The sequence below is a fragment of the Epinephelus lanceolatus genome, chromosome 24 (assembly GCF_041903045.1).
Source record: "Epinephelus lanceolatus isolate andai-2023 chromosome 24, ASM4190304v1, whole genome shotgun sequence".
Taxonomy (NCBI): domain Eukaryota; kingdom Metazoa; phylum Chordata; class Actinopteri; order Perciformes; family Serranidae; genus Epinephelus; species Epinephelus lanceolatus.
The window spans coordinates 6,645,032-6,658,528 of NC_135757.1; the positions used below are offsets into that span (position 1 = coordinate 6,645,032).

The 13,497-nt window shown below is 41.9% G+C and overlaps 1 protein-coding gene across 2 annotated transcripts in view; it reads right to left on the reverse strand.

The window, feature by feature from the left end:
• nlgn4xa (neuroligin 4 X-linked a) overlaps positions 1–13,497 on the reverse strand; it is a 151,296-nt gene that overhangs the window by 96,680 nt on the left and 41,119 nt on the right. Inside the window, exon 3 of one of the 2 annotated variants that reach the window (XM_033616120.2) lies at positions 3,859–3,918. The exons of the other annotated variant lie outside the window; for it this stretch is intronic. Within the exon in view, the coding sequence (XP_033472011.1) occupies positions 3,859–3,918 (60 nt within the window). The remainder of the gene's footprint in view (positions 1–3,858; positions 3,919–13,497) is intronic. 2 annotated transcript variants of the gene reach the window in all.

Genomic DNA, 13,497 nt, shown 5'->3' on the forward strand with positions numbered 1-13,497 from the left:
GTAATACTCAGTAATGAAGTGACCGAACGCTAACCACTGTCTTCACTTGGGAATTAAAATGCCAGAAACGTGTCATTCTGGACTAATTTAATACACTCAAAACTACAACTTCCTGTTCCTTCGCTTGTTTCTGACTCAGTACATAAAAATATTCTACTAAATAAATGAAAGCTGTTGATTTATTAATGTGTCTTTTACCCATCACAGTTGTAACTGTTAATAAACTAGTGCACGTGCTCTTTAGAGACAGATCGTTTCCCAACTCTCTCCTGCAAATTGCATAACCCTTGGTTAATTCAACGAATCAACATCCAACACTTTACCTGTACTTATACATCACTTTATTATATCTTCTGCCATTACTTCAAGCACGTAAGGGTTCCGAGCTCCAGGGTTTTTAAATGAAATAGTATATGAGCAGTCGTCAAATGGCTTTAAATCGTCTGTATCCACAGCAGAACACACAGGTCCACTGTACTGGTAACACAAAAAACAATGTGTCCATATACCCACTTTGTGCCAGTTGACAATGTGTTTAGATACAAATGGGAGCTCGTACAGACACAGCCTCATTTCCCAGATTAGAAACACTGACTATCAATGCTTTATTCCAGTGCTATAAAAAACTGGGCTAATGCAGAGTCTCAGTCCTGATGAATAAATTGAGTAAGCCATCTGGTTTTAGTGGCCTATTCAATGCTTGGCCGACAACACATCCAGACGTATAACAATGCCATCCATTGCTCATATAGAACGGACGAGATTAAGCCGGTTTTGGTTTGTTTCAATGCAAAGACAAGGCAGAGATCCATGTAAACCAATCAGGGTTTTAAAGGAACAGTGTGTAGATTTAGGGGGATTTTGTAGTATCTAGTGGTGAAAATTGCAGATTGCAACCAGCTGAAACGTCTCCGGAGGATTCTTTCAGTGTCCATTTTTCAGATGGTTTTCAGAAGGTGAGCTAAAATTCTCCTCCGAGGTCATTTCCTCTCCAAAGCAAACAGACCAGGAGATGTTTTCTCCCGATAGTGCTCACCACAGATGGCCTTCAAATTACAGTGGGCAATGTGAAACTGCAAAAACTGTAATAGCCCTATATAGAGGCAGTGTTTGGTTTGTCGATTCTGGGCTTCTGTAGAAATGTGTTGGTGCAACATGGCAATCTCCATAAACAAGGACTCACTCCCTGTGTAGAATTAAATGGCTGATTCAAAGGCAACAAAAACTCAAGAAAATATACTTATATTCCATTTCTGCCAATATATCACCCTAAATCCTGCACACTGGACCTTTACAGAAAGTTTCTAGCAGATTATTCAATTTATCATTAATATTGTATCCATCCATTCGACTGTTCAGTTCAGTTGTCTGTAATTGTTATCTCTCTGTGGTCTTCCTGGAGTTTAAAAGCATCCCGACACCAGTGGTTCCCAGCTGATGGATCGCAGACCAAAAGTGGGTCGCCGGTCAATTCGGAATGGACTGCAAGTGTAACATTTGTAAAACAGCACACTTTATTTTCAAGTACAGTGAATTTCCGGCACAGAGCTTTTACTTTGAAGTGCCGTTTCCTGCTGTAGAACGAGTGACTGACGGACAGCTACTTGATGGAGCCAGCAATGTATATTAAACTCTGCAGACCTTGAACCGATGAGTAGGGAGAAATCTAGATCCTGTGGCCCTACACTGTCAGGTATGTTATTCTGGTTTGAGAATACTAAATCTCTTTTATTGTAATTCAAATACTTACATTGGTGGAGACAGTGCTGGACTCTCCATCAATATGAAGATCTAGAGTGTTCAAAAACTTGACATACATTTGTTCTGAATTTTGTCATAACTGACATGAATTTTGGTTTTTGGCCAAAAACCTCTTTTGTAAGATCACAGTGACCTTGACCTTTGACTTCTGATCACTAAATTCTAATCAGGTCATTCTTGAGTCCAACTGGACATTTGCGCCAAATTTAATTTTACCTCAACATCTTTATGAGAGGGACACAAGGTCTTAGTGACCTTGACCTTTTGACTTTCAACCACTAAACTCTAATCAATTCATTCTTGAGTCCACGTGGACATTTGTGCCAAAACTACTGTACATCAAGGCCTTCTTGAGGTATTGCATTTCCACGAATGCGACGGACACAAGGTCACAGTGACCTTGACCTTTTGCCACTAAATTCTAATCAGATCAGTGTTTAAAGAAATTCCCACAAGGCATTCCAGAATTACATATATTAACAAGAATGGGACTTACGCAAAGACGGACAGGGAAATGGACAACTCGAAAACATTTTTTAACAAAGATTTTGTAATGAAAAGTGGCTTTATGAAACAAAAATGAAAAAAAGAGAAAAAAATTCAAATTAAAACTGCTAAAATTACAAAGAAATTACATATAATGAAGTCATATTGTGAAAAGGAAAGAGGAAGAATTTCGTAGTATTGAGCTGGGTTTTGAGTGGATTATCTTCAAAGATTGCAATATATCATAATTATAGGAGTATTACTGGACGCAGAGCTCTTACTGCTGACACGTCCACCTTGAGAAAGATTTAGTTTACATAGCTCCATATCAACCAGAAGTCTCCACATTTAAGACTAAGATTTCCCTTTTTGGTAAAGCTTATAGTAAGGGCTGGCTCAGGCTTGCGTTGGACCAGCCCCTAGTTAGGCTGATATAGGCCTGGTCCACCAGGGGACAACCTATGATACACTAAGCCCCTGTGTTTCTCTCTCTCTCTCTCTCTCTCTCTCTCTCTCTCTCTCTCTCTCTCTCTCTCTCTCTCTCTCTCTCTCTCTCTCTCTCTCTCTCTCTCTCTCTCTCTCTCTCTCTCTCTCTCCCTCCATTTATTCACATTCATGTCTCATTAGTGCATGACACTAACTCAGCTTCTTCCCTGAATTGTGATTTGTGATATTGGGCTATATCATGAAATTGAATTTAACCATCAGGTACACTGATGCTATCACATTTACAAATTTGTCTTCAGTGAACAACACATTCCACAGAGTAAAGACTGGTCTACACTGGGCTCTCAGAGCTGCCTGGCTAATGCTTACTCGTGTAGAAGAAGGCACGGTGAGGATTATGTCAAATATCACTCTCTGGAGCAACATCCGTAAAAACTGAACAACTGCCCATGTTATTCAGAAATGTCACCGCTTTCTCTGGCACTTGCATGTCTCTCTCTCCGGAAGACAAATGGTGCCCTTTAACTGAAATGTCTCCTATGGCTTTTTCACCTCCAGTCATGTGCCGGCCCTCACAGATTACCCAACACAGCGAAGAGAAAAGTACCGCACTGTTTGGTTATTGTCATGCAGAGGAGCAAGGTGTTAATAGAAGAAAGAAAAAATGTGGCAGAGGTTTTTTTTTTTTTTTCAAGCCACAGATGAACAAATTTCCACTGTCATAACAACATGGGTTAGTGCTCATGCTTCACCGAGCAATGGAAGAGGAAAAAAGGAAATGTAGACAGGGAAGAGAGGGGCATGATCGTTTTAAAATTTAAATTCATCAGAGGAGGCGAAATAACATGCAGAGCTGAATTGAGATCACATTTGACAGGTGAGTAAAGGATTACTGGGACCTCCTTCCTGTTTAGAGGTGCCGTCTCACCTCAGACGAGATCCTCTGATTTACATGACTCCAAAGAGGAAAGAGGTTGATACAAAAATGAATAGCTGAGAGAAGTGCACTTAGAAGCACTTTAAGGGGAGTAAAAAAGAGAGAAGGAGGAAGGGGAGTCAAAAGAAACTGGCTAAAAAAAAAGAGGTCTGCAGGTTTGCTGTCATGCACGAGTGTCAGGCTTTTATTTTGTTGGTCAAAAAGGGGGAAAAAAGATAGAAAAATACCTTCATCACCGCCACCATCATTACTGTTGAAATCTGCGCCTTGTCTGTTTGAGTTGGCCCCTAGTGTTGAGGAGAAAAGTAGAATAAGGGGAAACATTTAAGATGAAAAAAAAAAGAAAAACTTTTTCAGTCGAAAAAAAGAAGAAGAAAAAAACCTCACTTTAAAATGCATCAAAAACGTCGGGGTGCTGTTTGAGAAAAACAAGTGAGCTGAACAGGCTGTGGTGTGATGAAGTGTCTTTGACTAACAAGGAGCACAACAGCAGCCTGGCAGGACCAAAACAACACTTTGTGACCAAACACTTCCATCAGCTGAGACGAATCTGTCACACTGGTGTGATACACACTCATTAACTGAACAGTCAGCGTGCGTCATCAAAGCAGGCACATCACTCAGACATGGAGGGCCAGTGTTGGATTCACCACTTAGTCACATTTTGACGATCACTCGCAGAACGGGTCCTCGGTTGAAAGAAATTCAAAATAAAGGGCTGCATGTTATCAAGTCAGAACATATGAACAATACATGAGGAGCTGCTGGGCTGTTCTCTTGCACTGCTCATAAGTTTTCCTACCAAATTTCATTCATATCCTACATGATAATGACCAAGTAATTTGCGTATAACCCAACATATTTTGGAAGTGTCATAAAATATGCAATGTTCTGCTGGGAAACCTTGGGTCCTGGCATTCATCTGGATACTACCTTTCATGTTCCACCCACTCAAACACTGTTGCAGTCCAACTACCCCCCTCATGGCAACAGTACTCCCCAATGGCAGTGGCCCCCAGGAAGACAATGCACCATGCCACATCACAAAAACTGTTCAGGCATGACCTGAGGAATGGGACGAAGAACTCAAGGTGTCGACCTGACCTCCAAATACCCCAGATCCCAACCTGATCGAACATCTGAGGGTCGTGCTGGTACCCCAGAGGTACCCCTGATCCACGGTGGGTGCTCCTTGGACCGGACTTGCCTCTGACCTGTCAAGGCATGGACACAGGACCTCTAGAGGGTGTCCTTTGGTTTCTGGCTCCAGGGCGTTAGCTTCAGATCTTTTGAGTCCTGTGGGTTGTGAGGTGGGGTAACAGCACGTCCCGCAGATCTTTGATCAGATGGGGATATGGGGAATTTGGAGGTCAGGTCGACACCTTCATCTCTTTGTCCCATTCCTCTGGTCATTCCTGAGTCATTCTCGGAACGCATCGGCTGTATTCAGCGTCTGACTTCTGGCAGATGGCGATACAGCCTCTGGGGGCAGACCCCCGATTTTTTGGCATTCCGGTTTGATTTGGGCGGAGGAGGTGAATTTCCTTTTCTGACTTCCGTTTATATATAAGTAAATATGCTGAACCATTACGATGGATTCAGAGTTTGCAGTGACACCAATTATGTTCCGCCTCGTTAGTTCACCGCACGGACCGTTTAACCTGGCAACAACTGCAGCCGGCTCAAACGTGATTGGTCAATATCACGCGGACTACAAACAGCCTACAACCGGAAACCAGGGCTCTTTCACTCTTCTTCCGGAGGCAAGATCTCCGGGGTTTGCCTACAGACTCTACATTCACTGAATGTAGAGTCTGTATATAGAGACTATTCCTGAGTAGACTGTAAAAATAATGGACGTAGCTACTATGACATCACCCATTTGTGGACTGCCGTTTTGAGGCCTTGAGTTTGGCACTTTAGCCATCGCCATCTTCTTTTTTGGAGCCAGAAGTAACTATTTGGACGAGAGGCTGGAAATGTGGAAAGTCAAGGGGTGGATATGACTCGTAGACTGTAGCGACACCTCACAGACAGCCTGTAACTCAAGTGGCTCCGCCCTTAAATAGCCTCACTTTTAAGCCTTAATTAAATGTAAACAGGTGAGTTACATAAAAATTCACCCCCTGTACAGCTGTCATGGATGTTGAAATTAGCCACAGAGACCAAAACCATGTTTTGTACCAAGTTGTTAACATGTTTATTTCTGGTTTTAACGTGAAGGTCTGTGGGGATGACTCTGTTTTGGAGTCAGCCTCAAGTGACCATTAGAGGAACTGCAATTTTGGCACTCATGCATAGGCTTCATTTTCGGCCTCGGAGTTTGCTGCTTTTTTGTTTTTAAACAGTGCTGTTTTAATAAATGTCATTATTATTTTCAAAGCCAGGAGCTAGCTTAACTTAGCATAAAGACCACAATCAGAGGAACCCAGCTATCTTGGCACTGTCCAGAGAAAACTTAATCTGCAAACTAGTTTTCAAACATATCAAAACAGAAGGGGAAAAAAAAGCAGGACATGTAAAACTCCCTGTAATAAAAACTTTGAAATGCAGTTAGTTAGGCAACAGTTGCACATTGTCATCATAACAGGGACGGTCAGAGCAGCAACAGGAAGATTTGACACAAGAAATGCTGATATATATCTTAACCTTCAACACAGTCTCACAGGGTGAATCTGAGCCTGCCAACGAAACCAACAGCAGACTCAACACTTAACACTGTTTATTGCTACCTGCACAGTAGAAGGGTAGAGCCCACTATCAGACATTTGGCCCTGGCAAGGATCCAACCTAGAACAAATTGTTTGTGTGAAAGCATCTGTGGTCTAGGATCAGAGTGGAGGTACAACTTTTTGCACTGACTTTGCTGTACAAGGGCAGAAAGTCTGAAATGCAGCAGTCCAACCTAAACCTAAAGAGATATTTTTGATATTTATCATGTGGTGCGAGTTACTGCAGTGATGGACATACAGGTCCTGTAACTGGACATCTCTCAGCCAGCTGGTGACTTGCCAAATAAAGATGAACAGCAGCACACACGCTGAGCTAAAAGCAACATTTGAGGCACAATAGCTCTCAAAAACACCTGTTTAGTTGTCATTCATTTTGACTGACAGGTTACTGCTCATTCAGTCTCCGTCTCGTCTGACCTGTTGGACAGGAGTGGGCGGCAGCAGGCGGTGGTGTTAGCTGATAACCCGTACGTGTATTTCTTTTAAAAGGCAGTTTGACATGAGATCTGACTCTACTTTGTCCCTTCAGAAAAGCAGCTCTGCTGTTGCAGGTGGTTCAAAGTCTTTCATGTTGAGTTGTGGTGTTAACTGTGGCTTTTAGCTCAGTGTGTGCGCTGTAGTTTGGAAAGAGAGCAGCTACTGGGAGATCTCCAATTACAGGATTCACAGCCTCAGCTACAGGCGCGTCCATAAGTGTCTTCATCCTCTTTGTCACCCTAATTTACTACAACCCGTGGTCTGTACTGTCAACTTTAAAATTAAAGGCAACTAAATTGACAAAACATGCAAAACATTATGATGTCACGGTGAAGCTGGCCTTTGACCTTTTGAATATATGATGTCATCACTTCATCATTTTTGCCCCATTAGACATTTTTGTGAAAATGTGGTCATAATTAGTACAGGAATTCTCATATACATGTTTTGTGAGGTCACAATGACCTTGACCTTTGACCACCAAAATCTAATCAAGTCATCGTTGAGTCCAAGTGAACGTTTGAGCCAAATTTGAAGAAATTCCCTCAAGGTGTTCTTCAGCTATTGCCTTCACAAAAATGACATGGACACAAGGTCACAATGACCTTTTGACCTTTAACCAACCAATATCTAATCAGTACATTATTGAGTCCAAGTGGATGTTTGAGCCAAATTTGAAAACATTTCCTCAAGGTGTTTTTAAGCTATTGCATTCAGGAGAATGACATAGACACAAGGTCACAGTGACCCTTGACCTTTGACCACCAAAATCTAATCAGTTCATCGTTGAGTCCAAGTGGACGTTTGAGCCAAATTTGAAAACATTTCCTCAAGGTCTTTTTAAGCTATTGCCTTCAGGAGAATGACATAGACACAAGGTCACAGTGACCCTTGACCTTTGACCACCAATATCTAATCAGTTCATCGCTGAGTCCAAGTGGACATTTGAGCCAAATTTGAAGAAATTTCCTCAAGGTGTTTTTAAGCTATTGCATTCACGAGAATGACATGGACACAAGGTCACAGTGACCTTTGACCTTTAAGCAACCAATATCTAATCAGTACATTATTGAGTCCAAGTGGAAGTTTGAGCCAAATTCGAAGAAATTTCCTCAAGGTGATCTTGAGCTATCACGTTCACAAGAATGGGATGAACGGAGTATAGAGGCCAGTATGGAGGCAGAACATGCATTGTGGGGTCACAGTGACATTGACCTTTTGACCACCAAATTCTAGTCGGATCATTTTAAAATCCAAATGGATCTTTGTGCCAACTTTGTGGAAGTTATCTCAAGGCTTTCTTGAGATATCGCCTTCACAAGAATGAGATGTACAGTACGTCACAGTGACCTTGTTTCTTTGACCATCAAAAATTTAAACAGTTCATCAAGTCCAAGTGTATGTCTGTGCAAAAGTTGAAGAAACTCCCTCAAGGCGTTCTTGAGATACTGTGTTCATTAAAATAGCACAGATGGACAACCTAAAAACCATCGCCGCTGCAGAGGCACACAAGTTATGTAACAGTAACACTCATGAATAGTAGAGGAAAACAAAAGTGATGATGGTATAATTCATGATCTCCTTTCCCATCTGCAATTATGGTTTTCTTTCCAAAGGTGAGATGAAGAGATTGATCACACACACACATCTCTGTTAAGTGCAAACTCAGGATGTGGTTAATGTAGTTAAGCATTAAGACTGGAAGGAGGGGAAACTGCTCGCCTGGCTCTGTCTAAAGTCCAACATGATTAGGCTGAAACTAAATGTTTAAGTGCTGAAGTAGCATATCACATAACATGGTGAAGCTTTGTTGTTCTGGGTTACTCATCTAAAATGTTAGTCCATCGTCAGATTTCAGTCACTGTGGGTAAGTGTGTTTAACTGTTTTTGTATTAGCATTAAAGTGCTGCAAGATGGCAGGAGCTTTATTTGAAGGATTTTCCACAATATGATCCTGCTAATGTTTCACAATAAAGGTCTGGGTGGGAAAAAAAAGCAATTCATGTGTTAAAAACAAAAGGAAGCAAATATAATTAGAAACACAGACATGCTTCTAATATAAGCCTAGATCAAATAAGAGCCTAGGAACCTCTGTAGTTGAAATCAATGATGCCATTATAATATAGTGACAATAATAAGTACAGCCTAGTCCCAACAAAGCAATCACATTTATTTAGACTACATCATTTTCTGTGTCTAGTTTTTTCTATGTCTAGACTTCAGGAAGATGCATCCGGGTGTTCGCCAAGAAACTGTCACTCAACTCCACCTAAAACTACAAACTGTTGTTTATGATTGGTGTTAGAGGGTGATATCGTATGGCTATGGCTCACTCACTGGGATGGGGAAATAACGTCACTACTCTGCCTCGCCGGTTGAGGTTGACGAATGTAAACGTAGGTAAACATCAAGGAAACGGTAGGGAGGATGCCGCCAGATGGCCAGCTGTGATCCCAATCATATGGACAAGCTGGGCCATCTCCACATCCATATATACATCAAAGGTACTGTGGCAGGTTTGGAGAAATTAAACACCAGCTGTGATCCGAGCCACATGAAGCCAAGCATCCTGCAAACCATTGTAAAGGTGTTGGATGATTAACTGGACAACGCAATGGGATGTAAGGACTCACTGGTCTAACTCACTGGATATAGACTGTGGCTATAAACTTGTTATTGGCTTGATATTTAGATCAGCATCTCTTCCACTTCCTGAGTGTTACCTTTTTTAAAATCCCCTTTGCTACGGGAAACAACAGCAACCTCTGAGCTAACAACTTAGACACTGTTTTGATGAAGATTTGGTTCGTGCAATAAGGAATGCCTGCTTTATTCTTGTGGTGAATTGTAAAGATCGACGACGAAAAAAAACAACAACTTGTGAATGCACCTTGTAAAAACCCAGACTCCGTCTTGCAAGACTTTCATGCCCGATGTTAATCAGTTAATTTGCCATGTCTTTTGAAATGTCTCCAGTTGAACTACTTGAGTACAATCCCTTTTGTAGCGATGGCCAAATGAAGCTTCAAGAACCACCACTTGTATTTGCTGAACCCACTAGATGGCGCTGGAAACCAAACTGCATTGCCATCCCTTGAGCCTTTTTAAGAGCGCCATCTAGTGGGTTTGGCAAATACAACTGCTGGTTCATGAAGCTTCATTTGGCCATCACTACCTTTTTGCACAGGAGGTCTGATCTAGGATGACCCTGACCAGCAACGAAGCTCTCTCCTGGAGAGAGCCCCGGTTAGCACAAGCTAATGGTCATGGTAATTCATTTGGTAATTCCAGACCTTTCTCTAGAAAAGACGATCTGGCATAAAAATCAGATCTGGCAAGAAAAGAGCAGGAGGCATGTGCTTAATGGTTACTGGTGTGACATTAGAAATGCCGAAATGCTGTCTTGTTCCTGGTTGTCCTGCGCCATGGTCAAGCCAATCAAAGGCTGGACAGTTTGGACTCCTTGATGCAATCTGGAGCAAGTTCCAGGACTCCATCGTCAATATCCCTGATGACATCATCACTGAGTCTGCGAAACCATGGATTACCAGAACCATCCGGGATGTCATGAACACACATAGCAGTCTGGAGACATGGACAGTACACACAAATCTGTGAACCGCCTTGAGTTATGCAACATCAACAGTGAACTCGGAGAAAATGCAATGATTTTGATTATACTAGTGGGCACTCTAACAAAGCCATAGAATGTATCCTTAAAATGGGAAGTATAATACAAGTTTATTACTGCAAGTGCTGCCTTACTGCAATGAAATGAAGCAGACATGATATAAGTATATGAGTTCTTGCCGAAGGAAAAAAAAAATGTTGGCTCATTATCCATGCTGCCCAATAGTCCTTGAGCTCTTATACAGTTTGGAATGTATTATCTGCTCGTGGCATTGTGCTCCCACTGCCATGATGTGAGCTGCAGCATTCCCCCATCAACAAATGGTGGAAAATAGGTCTCATCAGGCACATAATGTGGCATATAGGGTGGTGGAGTGTTTGCACAATAAACTTGCTCACTGAAAGGACAAGCTGCACAAACACAGGCTAGTGCCATGTCAGTGTTACTAGGCCGAGCGTGAACATCCACATCTGCTCAGGCTGTTCACACACAAACACAGACACAGACACACACACACACACACACACAGACACAGACACACACACACACACACACACACACACACACACACACACACACACATTAGCACATCATACAATAAATAATGCAACAGTCCAGAACATACAGACATATAGATGAATATGCGCAACCTCAGCCTTCTGAAACCAATATTTAACTGTGGTTTTACTAAACCATGCTGCTTTACACGCCCAGAGTAGTAAAATGCATTGATGCAGATTGACATGATTTTCTGTAATGATTATACAACCACCTGTGCTGTGACAATATAACAACTCATTGACATTAATGCATTGGCTGAGGTGTGCTTTTAATGCAGTGGGAGTGACTGAGGCCCTTAAAACATCAGGCTCTAATTCATTAAGGTATAACTCATAAACTGTCATGGCCATTAGAGTCAATGTAAGTACAGTTCGTCAGTGTACACTACTGGGCATATTAAAGTTTGAATAGAGTTTGTCCTGTATTTAGGTACAAGTTTTAAACAATAAATGTCTATAGGGATTGTTTTTAAGACTTTATAACCTTAACTACATTATCAAAAACACAGTTTTTCGCACCTGTCGAGGTATTACTGGTGCTGAGGCATTGTGTTTTTGGGTACGTCCATGTGTCCCATTCTTGTAAACAGAATATCTCAACAATGCCTTGTGGGCATTACTTTGACTTTGGTGCACTTGGACTTAGGTTAAGGTCACCATGACATATATCACCTTATTATTCTCATAAACACAATAACCTTAAGAAGGCCTTAAGGTTATGTCTATAAATTTGGCATGTTGCGATTCACTGGTCAACAGATGATTTGTCATTTGTTAATATCTAAACTGGACATGTGAAGGTTTTTTCTCTAGGTCTTGCCGTCTGAAATGGTGGCCAAAGACCGCATGGTCTTTGCTCATCAAACAAAGGACAGCCATTTGGCACTCATCTCCACAAGATGCCTCACCAAGTCAACTTAAGGAGAAAATTCTTCGCTCTCTTGCTCCTGGACCTCAACCAAGATAGGACAACCTGCTATGCCCTTCCCCCATGTTCTCACCTCTGCATGCTCACAGCAGGAGCTATAGCTTTGCCCTGAATGTGGTCTGCGTCCTCCAGCAGACACAGAACCTGAAGACCAGACAAGTTAGGCCCTGTTTAGACGACAACAGTTTCTCTAAAAACGGAAAAGTCTGTCCTTCGCGTTTTAAAAACCTTCTGCGTTTATATGACGACATTATTGAAACGATCCCTGTTCACACAGAGCCGCAAAATCTACTGGAAATGCTGTAGTATGCACGCCAGGCCAATGGGTGGCAGTGTAAATTTGCAAAGCAACACCACGGCATGACGCCATGCGCCTGTGCTGAAGCGCCTTCCTCTACAATGCGGTGATTACAAACCAAAACAAAGAAGACACAATGGCGAAAGCATGCACAGATAACTTTGTCTGGATGGACGACAAGGTGGAGTTGCTACAGGAACAGATCTACACTTCACTTCAGATCAACAGGGTAAGCAGCACAAACAGAGCTCGGCATTGTTGTTGTGACCGTCAGCATGCCTAGTGACTGGAACTGTAATGCGCATGTGCGAAAAGTCTCCGTTTTCAGCGGAACTGCATATTGTACATTTACATGACAACGGAGATGCTGCCGTTTCTAAAAAGTTGCACTCTGGAACCCGTTTTCAAAAAGATGCGTTCTCAAGCACCCAAAATGTCGCTGTCATGTAAACGATCGGCCAAAACGCAACTAAAGTTTACCTTTTTCAGTTGAAATTGTTGTCGTATAAACGGGACCTTAGTGTGCCAGATGCAAGGCTTGCAAACTAACTTCCCAGTAACTAGGAGAACACCAGTTAACACCAGACGTCTAAATCTGCAAGGATACCAAGCAACCAGCCTTCTCTGATCTGCACCTTTGGAATAGGGATACAACAAGGACTGCATCAGGAACCCCAGTTCTTTCCAGCCTTCAACTGCTGGCTAAAAAAAAGCAGCACACCACAGCATCTCCTTTTCCCCCAATCTGAAATTGCGCTGATTGTATAGATCTTCTGTGCAGCCTGTTTGAAGATGTGTACTGTAGTTTCTCTGCAACAACATCCACATTTGAAGCAGTGCAACTGTAATGGCTACATATGAGTCTGGGCAGACATGGATATAAACTGTAACTGGTTCACAGAGGCATGCAAACTAAAACCTTTAATTCTAGTTTAATTTAAATGATTTTAATTACGTTTTCCTATCTCATTAAATATTGCACATTAATCTGATTTTCCAACAACCTAGCAAACTGCATTAAGTGGATGTATAGTAAGGAGAAAACAGAGGCTAAACTGCGAAAAATGAGCAATGTATATGCTTATGTTTATCTAATTTAAGAAGGGACAATGCACATTAATTAACACGAGCACTTAGATCCATACTGTAAATCTGCCAGATTTAGTCATGCAGGCTAATTTTCATCTGCAGTCCCTATAAATAGATGGTAATGGAGAATAAACGGTTTAATTGGGTGCAG